Consider the following 16,379-nt stretch of genomic DNA (forward strand, 5'->3'; position numbering starts at 1 on the left):
ACGTCCCAGCCAGAAAACGCCACCTGGCAGCGCGCATTTTAAGGCGAAAGCCTTTTCTTTGGAGGAGAAATTCGAGGCCCGTGTACTGTGCGATGTCAGTGCACGTTAAAGAACCCCAGGTGGTCGAAATTTCCGGAGCCCTCCACTACGGCGTCTCTCATAGCCTTAGTTGCTTTGGGACGTTAAACCCCATAAACAAACCAACCAACCAAAGCCTTTAATGCCTCATCCCTGTCGACAGAGGGCTGTCAGCAGAGGTGTCACGCTTTCGACGGGTTCCCACCGATATATCTGAGACAGTTACTGCATTTCCTTCCCACAAATAAAATTTTCATTTTCTTCATTACGGCCCCTATTTCTTCTTTCTTCGATCCCGGCCGCGGCGGCTGGAATTTCTTTGGAGGAGAAATTCTAGAGGCCCGTGTACTGTGCGATGTCAGTGCACGTTAAAGAACCCCAGGTGGTCGAAATTTCCGGAGCCCTCCACTACGGCGTCTCTCATAGCCTCAGTCGCTTTGGGACGTTAAACCCCATAAACCAACCAACCTATTTCTTCTTTCACTCCCACTTCCTCCCTTCCTTTACAAACGGATGACGGGTGTCCGCCGAGATATGTGAGACAGTTACTGCGTCATTTCTTTCCCGGAAATACAATTTCCATTTTCTTTACCCGCCGCGGTGGCTCAGTGGTAAGGCGCTCGACTACCGAGCCGGAGCACCGGGGTTGAACCCGACCGCGGCGGTCGCGTTTCTATGGAGGCGAAACGCAAGAGGCGCCCGTGTGCTGTGCGATGTCAGTACACGTTAAAGATCCTCAGGCGGCTGAAATTATTCCGGAAACCTTCATTACGGCACCTATTTCCTCTTTCTTCTTTCACTCCTGCCTTCCTCTCTTCCCTTACGGCGAGGTTCAGGTGTCCGCCGATATATGTGAGACAGATACTGCGCCAATTCCTTTCCTCAAAAACCAATTTACCAATCATTTTCTTCATTACGTCGTCTCTTCCTTCTTTCACCCCCACTTCCTTCCTCCCTCTACAAACGGATGACGTGTGCCCACCGAGATATGTGAGCCAGTTACTGCGCAATTTCCTTTCCTCAAATACAATTTTTATTTTCTTCATTATGGCCCCTCTCTCTTCTTTCACTCCCACTTCCTCCCTTCCTGCACAGTGCGGTTAAGGTGTCCACCGAGATGACAGAGATATTACTGCGCAATTTCCTTTCCTCAAAAAGCGTTGCGTTCAAAAGTAAGTACTCAATAATTATGTGCGACGCCATACAGTGGTGATGTCACTAGTACCACAGAGGCTGTCAAAGTGGTGCGGAAAACGCTTTCGCCTCTACGCACTTTAGACGGTCAAAGTGCCCCTGCTGTAGCCGTCTTCCTAAAGCATATCTGCAAAATACCCTGCATGTTAGTCACCCCTTCGCGTCTAATCGTACATACCTCGCACATGCGCCGAGTAAAGATAACATTTCACCGGAACAACAGTCTTTGATCTCTTGCCGAACCAAAAGTGTAAGAAATCGACTGACATGGCACAACATATGCGCAAAGCCTCTAGCCAAAGGTCAGCTAGAGTGATACAATGGATTCCAAGGGAGGCAAACTTAGCCCCAGTGTCAGATGTGAGGATGTAACCAAGAAGTTTGTTGGAATGCGGCGGCGGCTGATCGCACACCACACGGCTTTTTCGAGATCGGTGTTAGCGGAAGTAGTTCATGCAGCGGACACAGTTGTCAATGGGGAGTCTTGCGCTTCTTGAAGTCCTTCAGGAATTTCCGCTTGGGTGAGCAAGCACACCTGGAAGAGGCGCTCAGAGTTAGCGGCCGAATTGCCCACAATGAAGCCACTTGGGCAATGCAATAGGCATCTCTGTAACATAGGAGGACAGCCTGGAAAGTAACGAAGAGCAAGGTAGACACATGACCAGTGAACATGCACTCTGGACACCGCAGCACTCCTTTGCACACTGATGTTGTAGCCGGTACGTTTCGCCATCGCAGACCCAGGCAGTCTGGATTAACGCCTTCAATTCATGCAGTTACTACGTCATGGTATGTGTTGTTGAATGTCGGGAAAAGCTCCTAGAGTTTTTAAATGCCTGGGGCAGAGTCTTGGGCTTCTGTAGCCTCTTTATCTACTTAGCCGGTGTGAACGCACGTACCATCTTACAAGTTAAATTTTGCAGCGCGTATGAAGAGTAGGTAGACACAATACACAGTCGCAGCCTCCGCGCTGGATTAGTGGTAATGGTGCCCGGCTGCTGACCCGCAAGACGCAGGTTTAATTCCCGGCCACAACGGGCGCATTCCGATGGAGGCGAAATTCTGGAGGCTCGTGTACTGTGCGATGTCGGTGCACGTTAAAGAACCCTTAGTGGGCGAAATTGTCCGGAGCCGAGCACTGCGGCTTCCCTCATAGCTTGAGTCGCTTTGGGGCATTAAATCCTATAAAACGAAACCAAACAATACACAGTCGTGCATAATCTAACAGCAGTCTATTGTTTTCTCAAAATTGCAATAAAACAATGAATTGCGTGTAAGTGCACTAAAATGAATGCAATTGTAGAAAATGAAAACGAAAAGCGGGCTTCACAGCACTCATTCCTACATCGTGCAGATAGGCCACAGGAACCACAACAGCACTCGGGTTTCTTGAAGTCAAGCAGGAGGGAAAATGACGTCACATGACGTCGCGTAACGCGGAGGCTCCTGGGTATACTCTCGACTGTTTCTTCCAACCTCTACGGAGATGTTGGGTGGCCGCAGCAGGAGGGTAGAAGGGGCTCTAACTGCCAACTAGTGGAATCAGCTGGGCTAACTGCTGTGCCGGCGTGGCCGCCACGAACGCCACGCCCGAGCGCGTTGGGGGACGCCGGAACGGCGGCCTGAGGAGAGAGAGACGGACGCAGACGCGGACTAACGTTGAACGCCCAGTTTATTGTTGTTGTTGCGGGGACTGGTAGAAGGATGAAAAGGAAGTTGCATGGGCCTGCCTACTGGCTCGAGCCAAGCCACCAGCGCTGCCGCGTGCAGATAGAGGAGAATTAAAAGGTTAGAGGAAAGAGAAAAAGAAAAGACGCGCGTCGCAGCAACAACCTCGTCCTCCGAAGCGGACGCTGCTGAAAAAATAGATAAGCGGCCGAGGCCCCGATCGCTCCACCCCTGCCCACTTTATTCAGAGCGCGGCGCATCAAATAGGCGAGTAATCTTTGGTCTCGAAACTGAAACCACGATATAACGCTAATGATGATGACTAAGTTCAGCAATTATATATCAGCGTGTGGTAGAGTTCTTCTGAAGGCTGCCAAAAAGAAGGTAGAAAGACGACGTTGAGAAACTTGGACGTTGAGAAGAGGAAAAATGTCAGCGTGGGGTAAGATACTTAATTCGATCGAATTATGATGAATATGAGGATAGTCCAGCTGCTTGGCGAGAAGAAAGAATGTACTCGCGTCATTTGCGTCGCGTTCTGCGCGTGTCAGAAGTTTAGCGACGCTGTCAGCCGTTCATGTTGCTTACTTTTACTTTTTTTGTTTACTTTTCTCTTCCCCATTCACTACAAATCCATCAGGAAAACTTTCTGTGCACCCCACTTCTTGGCCGATCCCCACGTGTGGGCATGCGCCATTGTAAGAGGTTAACAAGAACAACAACAGTTTCCAGCGCAGCTTCATCTACGGCTGGCCGTCGTCCCTTGTAGCTTTTCTTGCACGAGCAACTCTGAACTTCACCATAAACCTTTTGTGGTCAGTGGCAGGCGAGGTTACCAAGGCTTAATTTGAGTGCGCTAGCTCTGGAGCCTTACTGTTTGCAGTGGGGTGGGGAAGGGGTCGGTAATATTGCAGCGCGGAAGCACTACCTGATTAACAAAGCTGAAAAATCGGAGGTATAAGTGAAGCCTCAACCTTAGACCTCTTACGTTCCAGCGGCGGAGGGCTTGCGCAGCTGCTCCATCTACCCGCGCAACGCCCCCCCCCCCCACCCCACCTTGCTACCCGCGCCATGCCGTCGACATCCCCCCCCCCCCCCCCCCCCCCCAAACCCTCCGCACGCTCACCACCTCCGCCGCAGCTCAAGCAACGCCGCTACGAGAGGGGTGCGGAATGTAGGAGAGGATCGTTAAGGCACATTAAGCAAGCTACATCGCAATGCGCTATCGAGGCTGCCAGAAGCAGATCCGTTCGCAAGCAGAGCTACGGGTCTCAATGTGACTGAACGATTACCGTTGCTAGATTATGAGGCCACTCCCTTCTACGCATTTTCAGCAACTGAGGCTAGCCGCTCACGTCACCGCCGTAAATACGTGTGTTGCGTTTCTTTCTGTCTTAGAAGAACCCTACAGTCGAAGCACATCGCACTTACAGCGCTCCTAAGCCAGCTGCGCAGCCGCCACAGTGCCAGATCCGGCCAGCCATCCTGGTCACATTTGTGTCTCACGCGCTGCATCTGGGAGAAGTGTACCCCTATTACACAGGCGCTTTAACGGCCGCTAAAGAAAACGGCAGTTGGCCTTAACGGCCGTTCGGCGCAATTACATGGCAGCGCCAGCGCCGTTGGAAATCCAACGGCGATTGACATCACGGAGCTCGCCGGTCTCCGTTCCGTCGCCGTTTCCGTCCGTGTCGTCGTGAAATAAGCAAGATGGCAGACCCCAGCAGCAACGTGTCTCCGCAGCAGGCGAGTGCGCCGGCGCTAAAACGCTTTGTCTGGACAGTGTCACTGACGCATTTACGTATTAACTTGTGGCAGGATCACCTCGCCGAACTGGGAGCGCAGAAACATAATGCGCCCGTGTACGCAAGGATGACGGCGCTGTTCAACCAGCTCGCCAGCGAGGAATGTGGGCGCGGACGGTCACTGGCGGTACGAAAGAAAAAGGGAAATGCACAGTGGTGCGGCGGTTAGTACAAGCGATAGAACGTCAAATGGCACGCTTCACCGATGGAAACCACAATAAGCACAACTAGCCACTGTACCACAACAAACGTAGCCATTTTGCAACGCCATGGATCGGATTGGATCGGCTAAATGAGCTTCTCGGCTTGTTTTGCAAACAACTCTTGCAAGTAGTCAAAAACACACTGTGCAGCATGTAGCGCAGAAAATAATTAGAGAAACACTTTTTTTGAGTTGGCGAGGTAAAAAGTTCCAGAGTCACGGGATAAATCGCCGAAACAGAAGTGAATCGGCCGAACATGGAAAATGTCGTGTGAGCGCAGCCACCACCGTTCCGTTCCCACGGCCGTTACGGCGTTCAACTGCCGTTGGCGTTAACGGCCGTTGCAAGTGTCCGTGTAACAGGGGTATGAGTCTTTGTCTGAAGCGGAATACTTTTTTCTTCCTATCGATGTTTGGGTGAACATTGTGGTTTACCTCGACGTCGAGTCACTCCAAGCCCTGCAAGAGAGCGATGTGGTCCCCCGGGATCTTTGGGTCATACCGATACTTCGCTGAACTGCCACGTTGAGCCGTCACTCGGATGCGTCTGCCCTGCTTCGCTGCCTTGCGTTGTGATGTGCGTTCTGTCAGGATTCTGCGTCTCACCGATTGCTTGATGGCTGTCCCTCAACAGGTATTCGAGGCTGTGTCTGTATGTGTTCACTCGGCGGAGCTGTATGCGTGAACTGCATTTTAAGTCCCCGGCGCCTTTTAAACATCCTCACCACATCGTTGAATAGTCGCTTTCTGATGAACAAACCTACGGGAAGCTACATGGAGGACGGTGCCTTTGTTCCAAATGGTCCGTGCTCACCAGATTGCTCTATGACGGCGTTCATCGGATTGAAAAAGCCGCGTCACTAGAACATCAAGGTTTGACAGTGCAGGCACACTGGGGAGAATCATTTTGAACCCCTTTTGCCTGCATATCATACAGATTTGCATATGTAGCACCAATATGCATGTAACTGCAAACAGCGGGGCGTTTGACAATCGGCATAACTGGTCGTCGATGACGAAACATGGCTCCAGAGATTCCTATATACCTTCTCCTTCGCTGGGTTTATGAGGGATTTCGGTGGTCACCGCTGTTCGGATTTTAGTTCGTTATTTTTGTACGATATGTGGTCGTTGTAGCATCATTAACGTCACCATCTTTCATACCATGCTCCTGCTCGGACCACGCATCCCTCATTTTTCGCATGACATGTCTGGGGATTTCGTCCCGCTTTGACCCTTGTGGTTACACATCGCCGAGCACATTTCCTTCATACGTGGCTTTTATGAACATGAGCTGTTTCAAGCTCATGTGATTTTAAGGTTTGACGAAGGGGGCGTATTCCTCCGGAGTGCGAACGTTTTGCCATTTCATGTTTCCACATTTTATGTATTGTCAACATGTACTCCCCTGACGTGCGTTACCGGTGCATTGTATTTTATGTCCAAGAGACTTGCATGCCGTCTAGAGCCATGCACAGCGGTTTTTACTGTGTGAACTGTTGATAATGGTTTACCTCATCGGTCTTCATTTTAGTCCTCATTTTTATTAAAGAGTGAGACTATATTGGAGCAAGCTTCATTGTTTCTTTTTTAGATCTTTTGCTTTTTAGTCGCCGACATTGGATCGCTTGGTCGTCAGTTTGCTCCTCGGGAGAAGCGATCTGTCTGGCCTATGGGCGTACAGACGATTCTGCGCAAAGCTTCAAGAGTATACTTGCGCGCAGGCATTTCAGAGCTGTTCTGTTCTTATATAGGAGATAAGCCTAGCTCATCCAGAATCTTCCAAGTAGTGTTACAACGTGCGTGGCCAATACTTATTCGTGATCAAAGATAAGGCGCAGTATTCACCACGCTCTCAGTGGACGACCAAACCACAGCTAGAGTGCCTGGATGGGAGTGAGTGCGTACAGCAAGGTTGCTCTACAGCAACGTAAATGAAATGAGCAGTGCGAAGTCTGTGGCGCACAAGAAACACTTCAACATGTATTTTTTAAATCTTTTTACACGAAGAATATGGGGGCTAGTGCAACGTATGTTTCAAGTTCGCTCCGGCCATAATGGCAGGCTTCAACGTGGCCCGTTTTCTCGTCTAATGGTAGCTGCAACCATGTCCGTTTCCTGGCGCCGGCGGTGCTTCGGCGAGGCTCGTCAAATTCCTGCTCGGGCTATGTATCCGGTGCTGAAGACCCTGCACCTTGTCATCTGGGGATACTCGTCTGGCCAATTAGCAAGAGATGGCGAGGCGTGCTTTCCTCGGTGCTGCCACACAATGGTTATTGTCATAACAGACGGCAGGTTTGAAAAACTAGCACAACGAATGCTTTTAATAGTGCTAGGAGCACCAGGTTCGGTGGCGAATACTAAAACGGTTTTGGAGCGATTTGTCCCTGGTAGGTAATTTTCAGTTCGACTCATCGGCACTTTTTTCACTGAGCTGCCGTCTGCTAATCGAAAGTAGCGCATCTCAGAATGAAATGCAGAACCAGGTGTTCGGGTACTAATGGTGCTAATGCCGCGTAGAGTTAACCGCTCATCTGCATCACCCCTTCGACTGAAGCCAAAGTGAATGATATGGGAGCGAAGTCGTTTTAATAATGGAGGGCGGAACAAGTTAAAAAGGACGACAACAACAACAGAGGCGTACACTGCCACGGCAGTTTTTTTTTTCCCCACCAATAGTCGTGGCGTCCGTCTCTCCTTTCGTCCTTGTCATTTGTTGACTGGTTCTCCTCCTCTTCATGTACACTCTTTGTCAAAAGTAACCAGGCTCCACGGTTTCCTTCTCAGTCGCATAGTAAAGCTATTACGCCAGACCTCAGCTCTAAATCTCTGTATGGTAAGGAGAACCCCTGCCCTCACCTTCAAAAAACTTTTTGATCTTCAGGGAAGCTGTGAGGGCTCTGTTATACGAATGAGAAGCAAACCACGCACCCTGGTTACTTTTGACAAAGACTGTACATAGCTGGCGCAGTTTTCCACTATCGTATGTTTTCATACTTATACATCGCAGGCCCTGAGAATGAATTACTCTCTATGAGCATCAAGGGTTAACGCAAAGCATTTTATGACATGTGTATGCAACACTTTTCATTTGTGTCTCTGAACCTAGGAGCTATACTCACGCATGGTAGCGCTATTGGTTGGTTGTCCTCAAGTAAAATAGCACATACCCACTACGGGGGAGTGGCCAAGCGGGCGCACGTGCCTCACCTCTTCTTTTTCTGTTTACCAAGGCAAGTTATTCAGGTGTTATTGCAATCTGAGCTCCTTGGCCTGCTGCATCTCCACTTGTGCAGTAGGAATCAACTTACACACACTGAACAATTTACCTCTTACGCTGCTGCTGGAGCGAGACCGGGCCCAGGTCGGGCGTCGAGCCGATCTTGGTGGGCAGCTTTGTGCGTTCTTTCTTGCGCTTGGTGGTTACTCGTTTTTATACTTCAAGCTTTAAATGCATTTATGCTACGAGCTGTTAACATCCGAGAAATAGAGTGCCCAATATGCCTTGTGATCAATATTTGATATTAGGAATTAGCTTACTTGACTTATATATTCTGACTGCGCTTGGAGGAGCGGTATAATCATTGCCTGTGTACGAATTCATTTCGCGAGTTCTGGAAGGATAGCAGACGCGGAGAAGTGCGATGCTGTGCACGGCCAGAAACGTTCAATGGGTAATGTTTGCAAGCCAAATTTGAAATTCGCGCCTACAATGCTTACTCTATTCTTACTCGCATACAGGCTTATTTGTGTTTACAGTGCATGGTGACCTGATTTAACAAATTGCGCCTCAGAAATAGCGACGATGGACGGGGCCCAAAAAGCTCGCTGCCCCACGCTGAGAGCACTGCTTCTGTACGCAGCGCCGTCAGGTGCTGCTCCAAGCGGCCGTCGCTGAAACTAGCCACTCATTGCCGGAAAATGGCATATTTTCCAGGTTTCTAGTACGCTGTGGTACCACTTGGGCTGAACGTCCCAGCCAGAAAACCTCACCTACCAGCGCCCATTAGTCTTCCTAAAGCATCTGTATAATACCCCGCATGCCAGTCATCCGTTCGTGCTCAATCGTACACACCTCGCATAAGCGTCGAGTAAAAATCACATTTCACCGGAACAATAGTCTTTGATGTCTTGCCGAACCAGAAATGTAATAAATCGACTTAGACGGCAAATTTTTTGCGCAAAACTGCTAAGCCAACGGTCGGTTAGAGCGGCACAACGAATTTCAAAGGAGGCAAACTTAGCGGGGCTTGCTGAGTGTCAGATGTGTAACTAAGAAGTTTGTTGGAACACATTAGCGGCTAATCGCACAGCACAGGGCTTTTTCGGGATAGATGTTAGAGCAAGTAGTTCATGAGGCGGACGTAGTCTGGCTGCTGTTGATGTACTCTTACTGTCAATGGGGTACATTATGCTTCTTGAAGTCCTTCTGAAGTTACGCCTCCTGGGAGCAAGAAACCTTCAAGACACAGTTCAGAGTTTGTTGCAGGGTTACCCATGGCGAGACCACTTGGACAGTTTGAGAAGGATCTCCATAACATAGTAGGAATGCCTGGAAGCCAACGAAGAGCAAGGCAAACACAGCTTTCTTGCCTTACTCATGATGTAGGCTTTACGTCGCGCCGTCGCAAGCACAGCAAATCTGGAAAAACACTTTTAGTTCGCGTAGTTTCCACCACGTCGCCTGTGGAGTTGAACATCCAGGGCTAACGCTCTAGTTTTGAAATTTCCGGGGCACAATATGGGTCTTCAGTGCCTTCCATTACTGCACAGACTGGTGTGAGCGCAGCAACAACTTTACAAGTTGTACTTTGCAGCGCATGCATAGCAAGAGTAGGCCTTCCCAATACACTATCACACCGCATCTGACAGCAGTCTACAGGTTTCTGGCAATTACCATATTAAGAATGAATCATGTGGAAGGGAGCTCAAAATGAGGCAACCGTAGGAAATGAAAAAGAAAAGCGGGCCTCACAACACTCATTCCTACATCGGGCAGAAAGGTGACCTCATCTAGGACAGCACTTCTGTTTCTTGAAGCCCTGCTTGAGGAAAAATGGTGATATGAGGTAGCCTAGCGTACAGGATGCGTGGTATACGCTCAACTGTTTCAACTTCGGCGGAGATGCAGGGTGGCCGCAGTAGGGGGGCTATAACTGCCCTCCAGTAGAAAGATCTGGGCTAATGATGACGTCTGAATTTAGGAATTGGATATCAAAGTGTGATAAAACTCATCGAAAGCTGCCAAGAAGATGGTATGATGACGTTCAGAACTTGTGTGAAGAGTCAAAATTTTCGACCAGCGCCAAATATGCCAGTGTTGGGCAGGACACTCAGCTCGATGGAATTATGGTGATGATGAACGCCGTGCAGTTTGGCGAGGTGAAGAAGAGAGCGCTCGCGACAATGGCGTCGCGTTCGGCGCGTCTGAGAAGAAGTTGAGCGACGCTGTAAGCCCTTCGCGTTTCCAGCCCTCCGCTTGATCTGCGGTTGGACGTCGTCCCCCGTAGCTGTCCTTGGACGAGCGACCCGGAACTTAACCTACTTGCTCCATCAAAATTCTCTGTACCATGACAGGTGAGGCTTAATTTTGGCTTAAATTTTGTGCGCTAGTACTAGAGACCTTACTCACCAATTTTGTCATGGTCTGTGGGGTCCCACCATGCCTACCGTGGCAGGTGGATGTTCAGTTATTAGTCACGAAAGGTTGCTGAGAAGAGCAACGTGGCTTTCTCAAGCCCCATCAATGGCAGCTCCTTTCATCGCAGAGCAGTGGCGGATCGCTTAGCCGCTGCACCACAACTCAAAAGTCATAAGTGGACTTCCAGAGACATAAGAGTGTAAAGTAGAGAATGACCAGCTCGGTATATATGAGCATTAATTCATTAGCGCTACTACGTCATACCCTTGAAAGAGGAGCTCAAGTCCGACTTCGCCTATCTTTGTAAAATTTGAGCTTGGGCTAGTTGGTTCATACAGTAGCCTTGTCAGTAGCCTCCTGCATCTTGAAAAGCAGCCGTTGAACCGATATCGATGCGCTAGCGCTTCAAATCCGCATTCACCTAACCACGCTAAATCATCCGCCATTTTGTGCCCTATGGGGTTAAAAGAAAGATTAATAACGTCTTTACTGCAGCACCAAATGACGCGTAAAGAGCTCAGTACATACTGATGTCGAGATCCGTTAGGTGGCACCGCCCTGGTTAGCTGGCTGCCTACCGCGCTCTGCTTTAACCTGCCCCTGGCCTGGTCCAGGGCCTCGCCCGCCCCTGGATTTACACTCCATCGCTTCAGGAAGGCTCCCGAAGCACGTGGAAACCATCGGCATCACGGCCCGCTGCCGAACTGGCCCTCCAAGCGTCTCCAAAACTGTGAAGCGGCGCGGCGCCTCGCTAAACCTAACGCGCCGCGCCTCCACCGCCGCAATGCAGCGTCTGACCAAGCCCCTGCAGCCCAGACGCACCGATGCCGCCACCGCGGGGCCTGTTCCATCCACGTCGACAGCCGTCTCTCAAACGGGTACGTTCAACGCCGCCCACGCAACCGAGCACATTCCTGCCGCACTGCACGCCTTGAGCGATGCTGGGAGCACCGGATCGACGGCCGCGGCGCAGCCGGCAGCGTTCGTCGTCGGCGCAGCGTCCACACCTAGCCAACTCCACGCTCTAAGGGACGCCAAGAGCTTCGGGGCCATAGACGCGTCGCAGCCGGCTGCGTTCGTCGCCGCCGCTGGAGCCGCTGCACCTACTCCAGCCAAAGGTCCCACTGACACCAAGACCTCCAGCCCGGCACCCGCGTCGCACATTGAGACTCCGGCTGAGGACTCAAACATGGACCTTACGACGTCCCCGGCAGACGACACTCCTTCCCAGGAAATCGGCTGGACCACCATCGGTGCCAACCGTAAGCCTGCCACCGCAGCCCGACCCCGCGCCGAGCTCATCACAGTTGCCATCCAGCTTCCCCCTGGAACCCTCACCCCCCAGCTACCCCTCTACGACGTACTCGCCGCAGTCGCCTCCGCTGCACAACTTTCCTCGAAGACCAGTGCCGACATCACCCTTCAGGCCAGGCCAGCCCAAAGCCTTGTGTTTCTAAAGACTCATTCTCCTCTCACCGCCCACCTCCTACTCTCTGTCACGCATCTTCAGCTTCATGGTAAGCCTGTCACCATCAAAACTTACACCCCCCATCCTCCCATCTCATGCCTCGGCGTCATCCATAACGTCGGGGGCCACTTCACTCCTGATGACCTCATGCATGACCTGGAATCTTTCAAAACAGATATTCTCGCTGCTCGCATGATGGGATCCACTCAATCAGTGCTCATAACGTTCGCTGGTACCATCATCCCCCACTTTGTTTATTTCAAACGCGTTGCCTTCCGGTGCCGTCCTCATAAACCTAAGCCTCCCACCTGCACCCGTTGTCTCACTCTAGGCCATCGCGCCCACCAATGCCCCCAGCACAGCGTTCCGGCCAAGTGCCGTCGCTGTGCTGCTCCTCTACCCGCTGACCCTTCCGCTCATGTGTGTGCCCAGCCCTGGTGCGTTCATTGCCAGGTGAACACCCACCCCTCCCTTGACCCCACTTGCCCCTTCATCCTTGCTAAGCAACGCGAGTGTGCTAAAGCTGCATACCTCCGACGCCTAGCTTTGCGCCGTGCCACTCAACCCACCACCCCTTCCTCCTCCCTCGCCTCCTCCTCTAATCATGAATCTCCATCATCTCCGATCACGTCACCACCAGGCTCCTACGCCGCCATAGTTAATGGATCCTCGGTGCCAGCGTCCCTCTCTTCCACTACACCACCCTCTCCATCCTTGACTGACGAGAACCGCTCCTTCGACCTCCGGCTTGCAATGCTGGAACGCCAGCAGCGAGAGCAGCAGCGCATTTCCCACGATCTACAACAGCAGATACATGCCTTGACTCAAACCCTCCAAACAACCACCTCCTCTCTTACCTCCCAGCTTAGCAAGCTAAATGAGCACCTTGCCACGTTCACCACTCCTTCCTCCAGCGCCCAGGTCGCCCCTTTGGCTGACCTTGTAGAAACCACCACACAGGCACATCACACTCGCTTGGTTCAGCTGGAAACTTCGGTTCTCCAGATCCTTACCACCCTCCAAGCACAATCAAAGCAATTGGAATCCTTCACATCTATGCTTCAATCCGTCCATGAGTCACTGCCCCCGGCAAAAAAGAAGGAACGCGTACCATCGCGTTCCTCTCCACTATCATAATGGCATTTGGCGAGGACCTCGAGATTGTGCAGTGGAACTGCCGAAATCTTTGCCACAATAAGGCCCCCCACCACCAGTATCTACTCACCCGCCCCTCCCTACCTCATTTTCTCCTTCTCCAGGAGACCCGGACGGCCCGCAATGTCCCAGGCTACCGCGCCTACCATGCCACTACGGCCACACCACTTGCGTCTATTTATGTACGCAGTGACGTGCTCGTAGAGCAAATTGACATCCCCTCCACCCTCCTTAAATATTTAGTTGGTGTGGTTTATTACCACCCTTCTTCCCGCATCTCACTCGTCCTTTTGTCTTTTTACAACCCCCCTGTCACTTCCTCTTTATTCTCTGCTCTGGGCAAATTCCTTCACTCTCTTTCTTCTACCTCCCATCTCCTCTTTTGTGGTGACTTTAATGCCCCTCACACACTCTGGGGCTACCCACAAACCCTCAAACCCGGCCGCCTCCTCCATTGTCTGGCCCAGGAACGCCACCTCACCCTTCTTAATACTCCTGGCTCTCCTACTCGAGCGGGCACTGCCTAACAACGCCCTACGACACCCGACCTCACTTTTTCTCGGGGTTCACTTTCCTTTCACTGGCAGGTGACAGCCGAAACTCTTCTAAGTGACCACTTTCTCATCCATATCACCACCTCTCTCTCCCACATCCCTTGCTGTCATCCGATTATTCACACTGACTGGCATGCTTTTCGCACTAATCTCGCCTCCGACTCCTTTCAATCCTACGACGACTGGACGTCGCGCATCTCTGCAGCGCTCACGTCCAGTAGCCGTCGCGTTCGCTCTCGTTACCCAATCCAAGACCCAGATCCTCACCTTCTCCGTTTATGGCGTCGCCGTAAACGTCTTCAACGCTCCTTTCGCTCCCAACCACACAATGCCCAACTTTCCTCCCGGATCACTGCTTTGCGGGCCGAGATCGTCGCCCACTGCGCCTCCCTCGAACACTCTCGTTGGAGTGCTCTGTGTGATGGCCTTGATTCTGCATTGCACTCGCGATCCGCATGGTCTCTCTTTAAATCCCTCCTTGGCACTAAGCCTGCCCTTGCTCTCACTCTAGCTAAAGCCCTCACACAGGGGACTCCCTCCGAAGTTTATGATCAACTTGCCTCTCTCTACCTCCCGCCCCCTCTGGCACCCTCCTACCCGGTGTACTCGGGTGGACCTAACCCCGATCTGGACCAATGCTTCACTCTCCGGGAGCTCGAATCTGCTCTGGCTGCTAATTCTACACGCTCGGCTCCCGGTGAGGATGCCATTACATACAGCACACTTCGCAACCTTCCTGACTGCGCCAAAGAATTCCTCCTCCAAACCTACAATGATGCTTGGGAGAGCGGCTGCTTGCCGAGCTCCTGGACATCCTCCCTTATTTCTATGATTCCAAAACCGGGCAAACCTCCCTCTCTCTCTAACCTCCGCCCAATCTCCCTGACGTCGTGCGTTGGTAAGACCCTTGAGCGAATGGCTCTGACTCGCCTCTCTGATTTCTTGAGGCACGGAAGTTCTTCCCCCATTCTCTCATTGGCTTCCGACGCCGCGTCTGTGCACAGGACATGTTTCTGATTCTCCAGCAAACGTTCCTGTCCCCTACACCTACTCAAATTTACGCACTTGTGACCGTCGATGTTCGCAAGGCCTTTGACGGTGTTTGCCACGATCACATCCTTTCTCAACTCGCCTCTTTGGATTGTGGCTCCCGCATGTACTCCTATATCCGCTCATTCCTCTCTAAACGTGTGGCTCGCTTTCGAGTAGATACCCACTTGTCTAACCCACACCACCTCACCCGTGGCACTCCTCCAGGTGCTGTTCTCTCTCCTACCCTTTTCAATCTCGCTATGGCCCCTCTCGCCTCCCAGCTAGCTGAAATTCCCGACCTGCATCATATATTTTACGCCGATGACATCACTCTCTGGTGTTCATCTGGCTCTCCCGGTCACGTACAGGACACCCTGCGACGTGGCCTAGATCTCATCGACTCCTTTCTCACCACCGCTGGCCTCTCTCCTGCTCCTAAGAAATCCGAGCTTCTCCTCCTCAACCATTCCTCCTACCAGCGCTCACACAACCACTTCGTCTCTCTCCACCTTTCTGGCTCTCCCATTCCTGTCGTCACACAGTGCAAAGTTCTTGGCTTCCCTTTGCATGCGGCTAAGAATGTGCAATCCATTCACCGCGCTGTCACCACCTGCCACTCTGTAACTCACCTCCTGCGGCGCGTGGTCACTCGACGCTCAGGTCTCCACGAGGCTCACGCGTGCCGAGTTGCCCACGCGCTGGCCCTCAACAAGGTCTTGTACTTTGCACCCTACGCTTCATTCACTCAGACTCAACTTAACGCTCTCGAGACTGCCCTTGTGGGCCTCTACAAGGCAGCTCTCAACCTCCCTATCACTACCTCTACCACTAAGCTCTTTGCCACAGGCCTCTTCCATCATCTTCGTTCTCTTCTCAGTCTCCATCGTGACTCGCAGCTTGCCAGGCTTTCCCTTACCCGTCAGGGTCAGTGGTTATTGACTCAAGCGGGTATCTCGCCCATTCCAATCTCCCCGTTTACCTCTCCTATTCCCACCCCCGCCCCCAATCTTCGTATCCTTCCCCTCCCGACCAACATGTCCCCCGTCCTGCACGCCGGACGTCGTCATGCGGCCGCACAGCACCATTCCCCTCTCTTTGATACCCAGGGTGTAGCTTACACGGATGCCTCCTTCGTGGCTCCTCGAGGTTCCTGCGGCTACGCCCTGTACCATCCACACCTCCCTGCTCCTGAAACCCACACCAGCGGGCCGTATCTACACCCTCCAGACGCATTGTCCCTCGAGGTCCTCGCCATTGCGCATGCCCTCCAGTCATTTTCCCTCCTTCCCTCTATCCAAGAGTACACAGTTTATTCGGACTCACAAGCCGCTATACACCACATACAGAAACGCACCCTGACCCCTTCTCTCCAACAGGAGGTCGAACGAGCGGTCTCCGCACTGCAGCCTTCCATCGTTTTCCTCCGCTGGGTCCCTGGGCATTCAGGGATTGACGGCAATGAGCTGGCCCATCAGCTCGCCCGCGACACACTTTTCCGGGCACCGTTGATCCCCTGGCCCAAGCCCTTGGAGGACGGGGGGAGACTCACCCTTCGCCGCACCATAAAAGAGGTCTACCTTGA

The 16,379-nt window shown here is 52.0% G+C and overlaps 1 protein-coding gene across 1 annotated transcript in view; it reads right to left on the reverse strand.

Annotated features, from left to right (window-relative positions):
- Nucleotides 1-1,388: 1,388 nt before the first annotated feature.
- Nucleotides 1,389-16,379, reverse strand: part of LOC149347487 (uncharacterized) — a 226,490-nt gene continuing 211,499 nt past the window's right edge. Inside the window, exon 2 of the mRNA XM_089585588.1 lies at nucleotides 1,389-1,807. Coding sequence (XP_089441714.1) covers nucleotides 1,724-1,807 — 84 coding nt within the window. The 3' untranslated portion in view covers nucleotides 1,389-1,723. The remainder of the gene's footprint in view (nucleotides 1,808-16,379) is intronic.

The sequence above is a fragment of the Amblyomma mixtum genome, chromosome 4 (assembly GCF_055824585.1).
Source record: "Amblyomma mixtum isolate Tamu chromosome 4, ASM5582458v1, whole genome shotgun sequence".
Lineage (NCBI taxonomy): Eukaryota > Metazoa > Arthropoda > Arachnida > Ixodida > Ixodidae > Amblyomma > Amblyomma mixtum.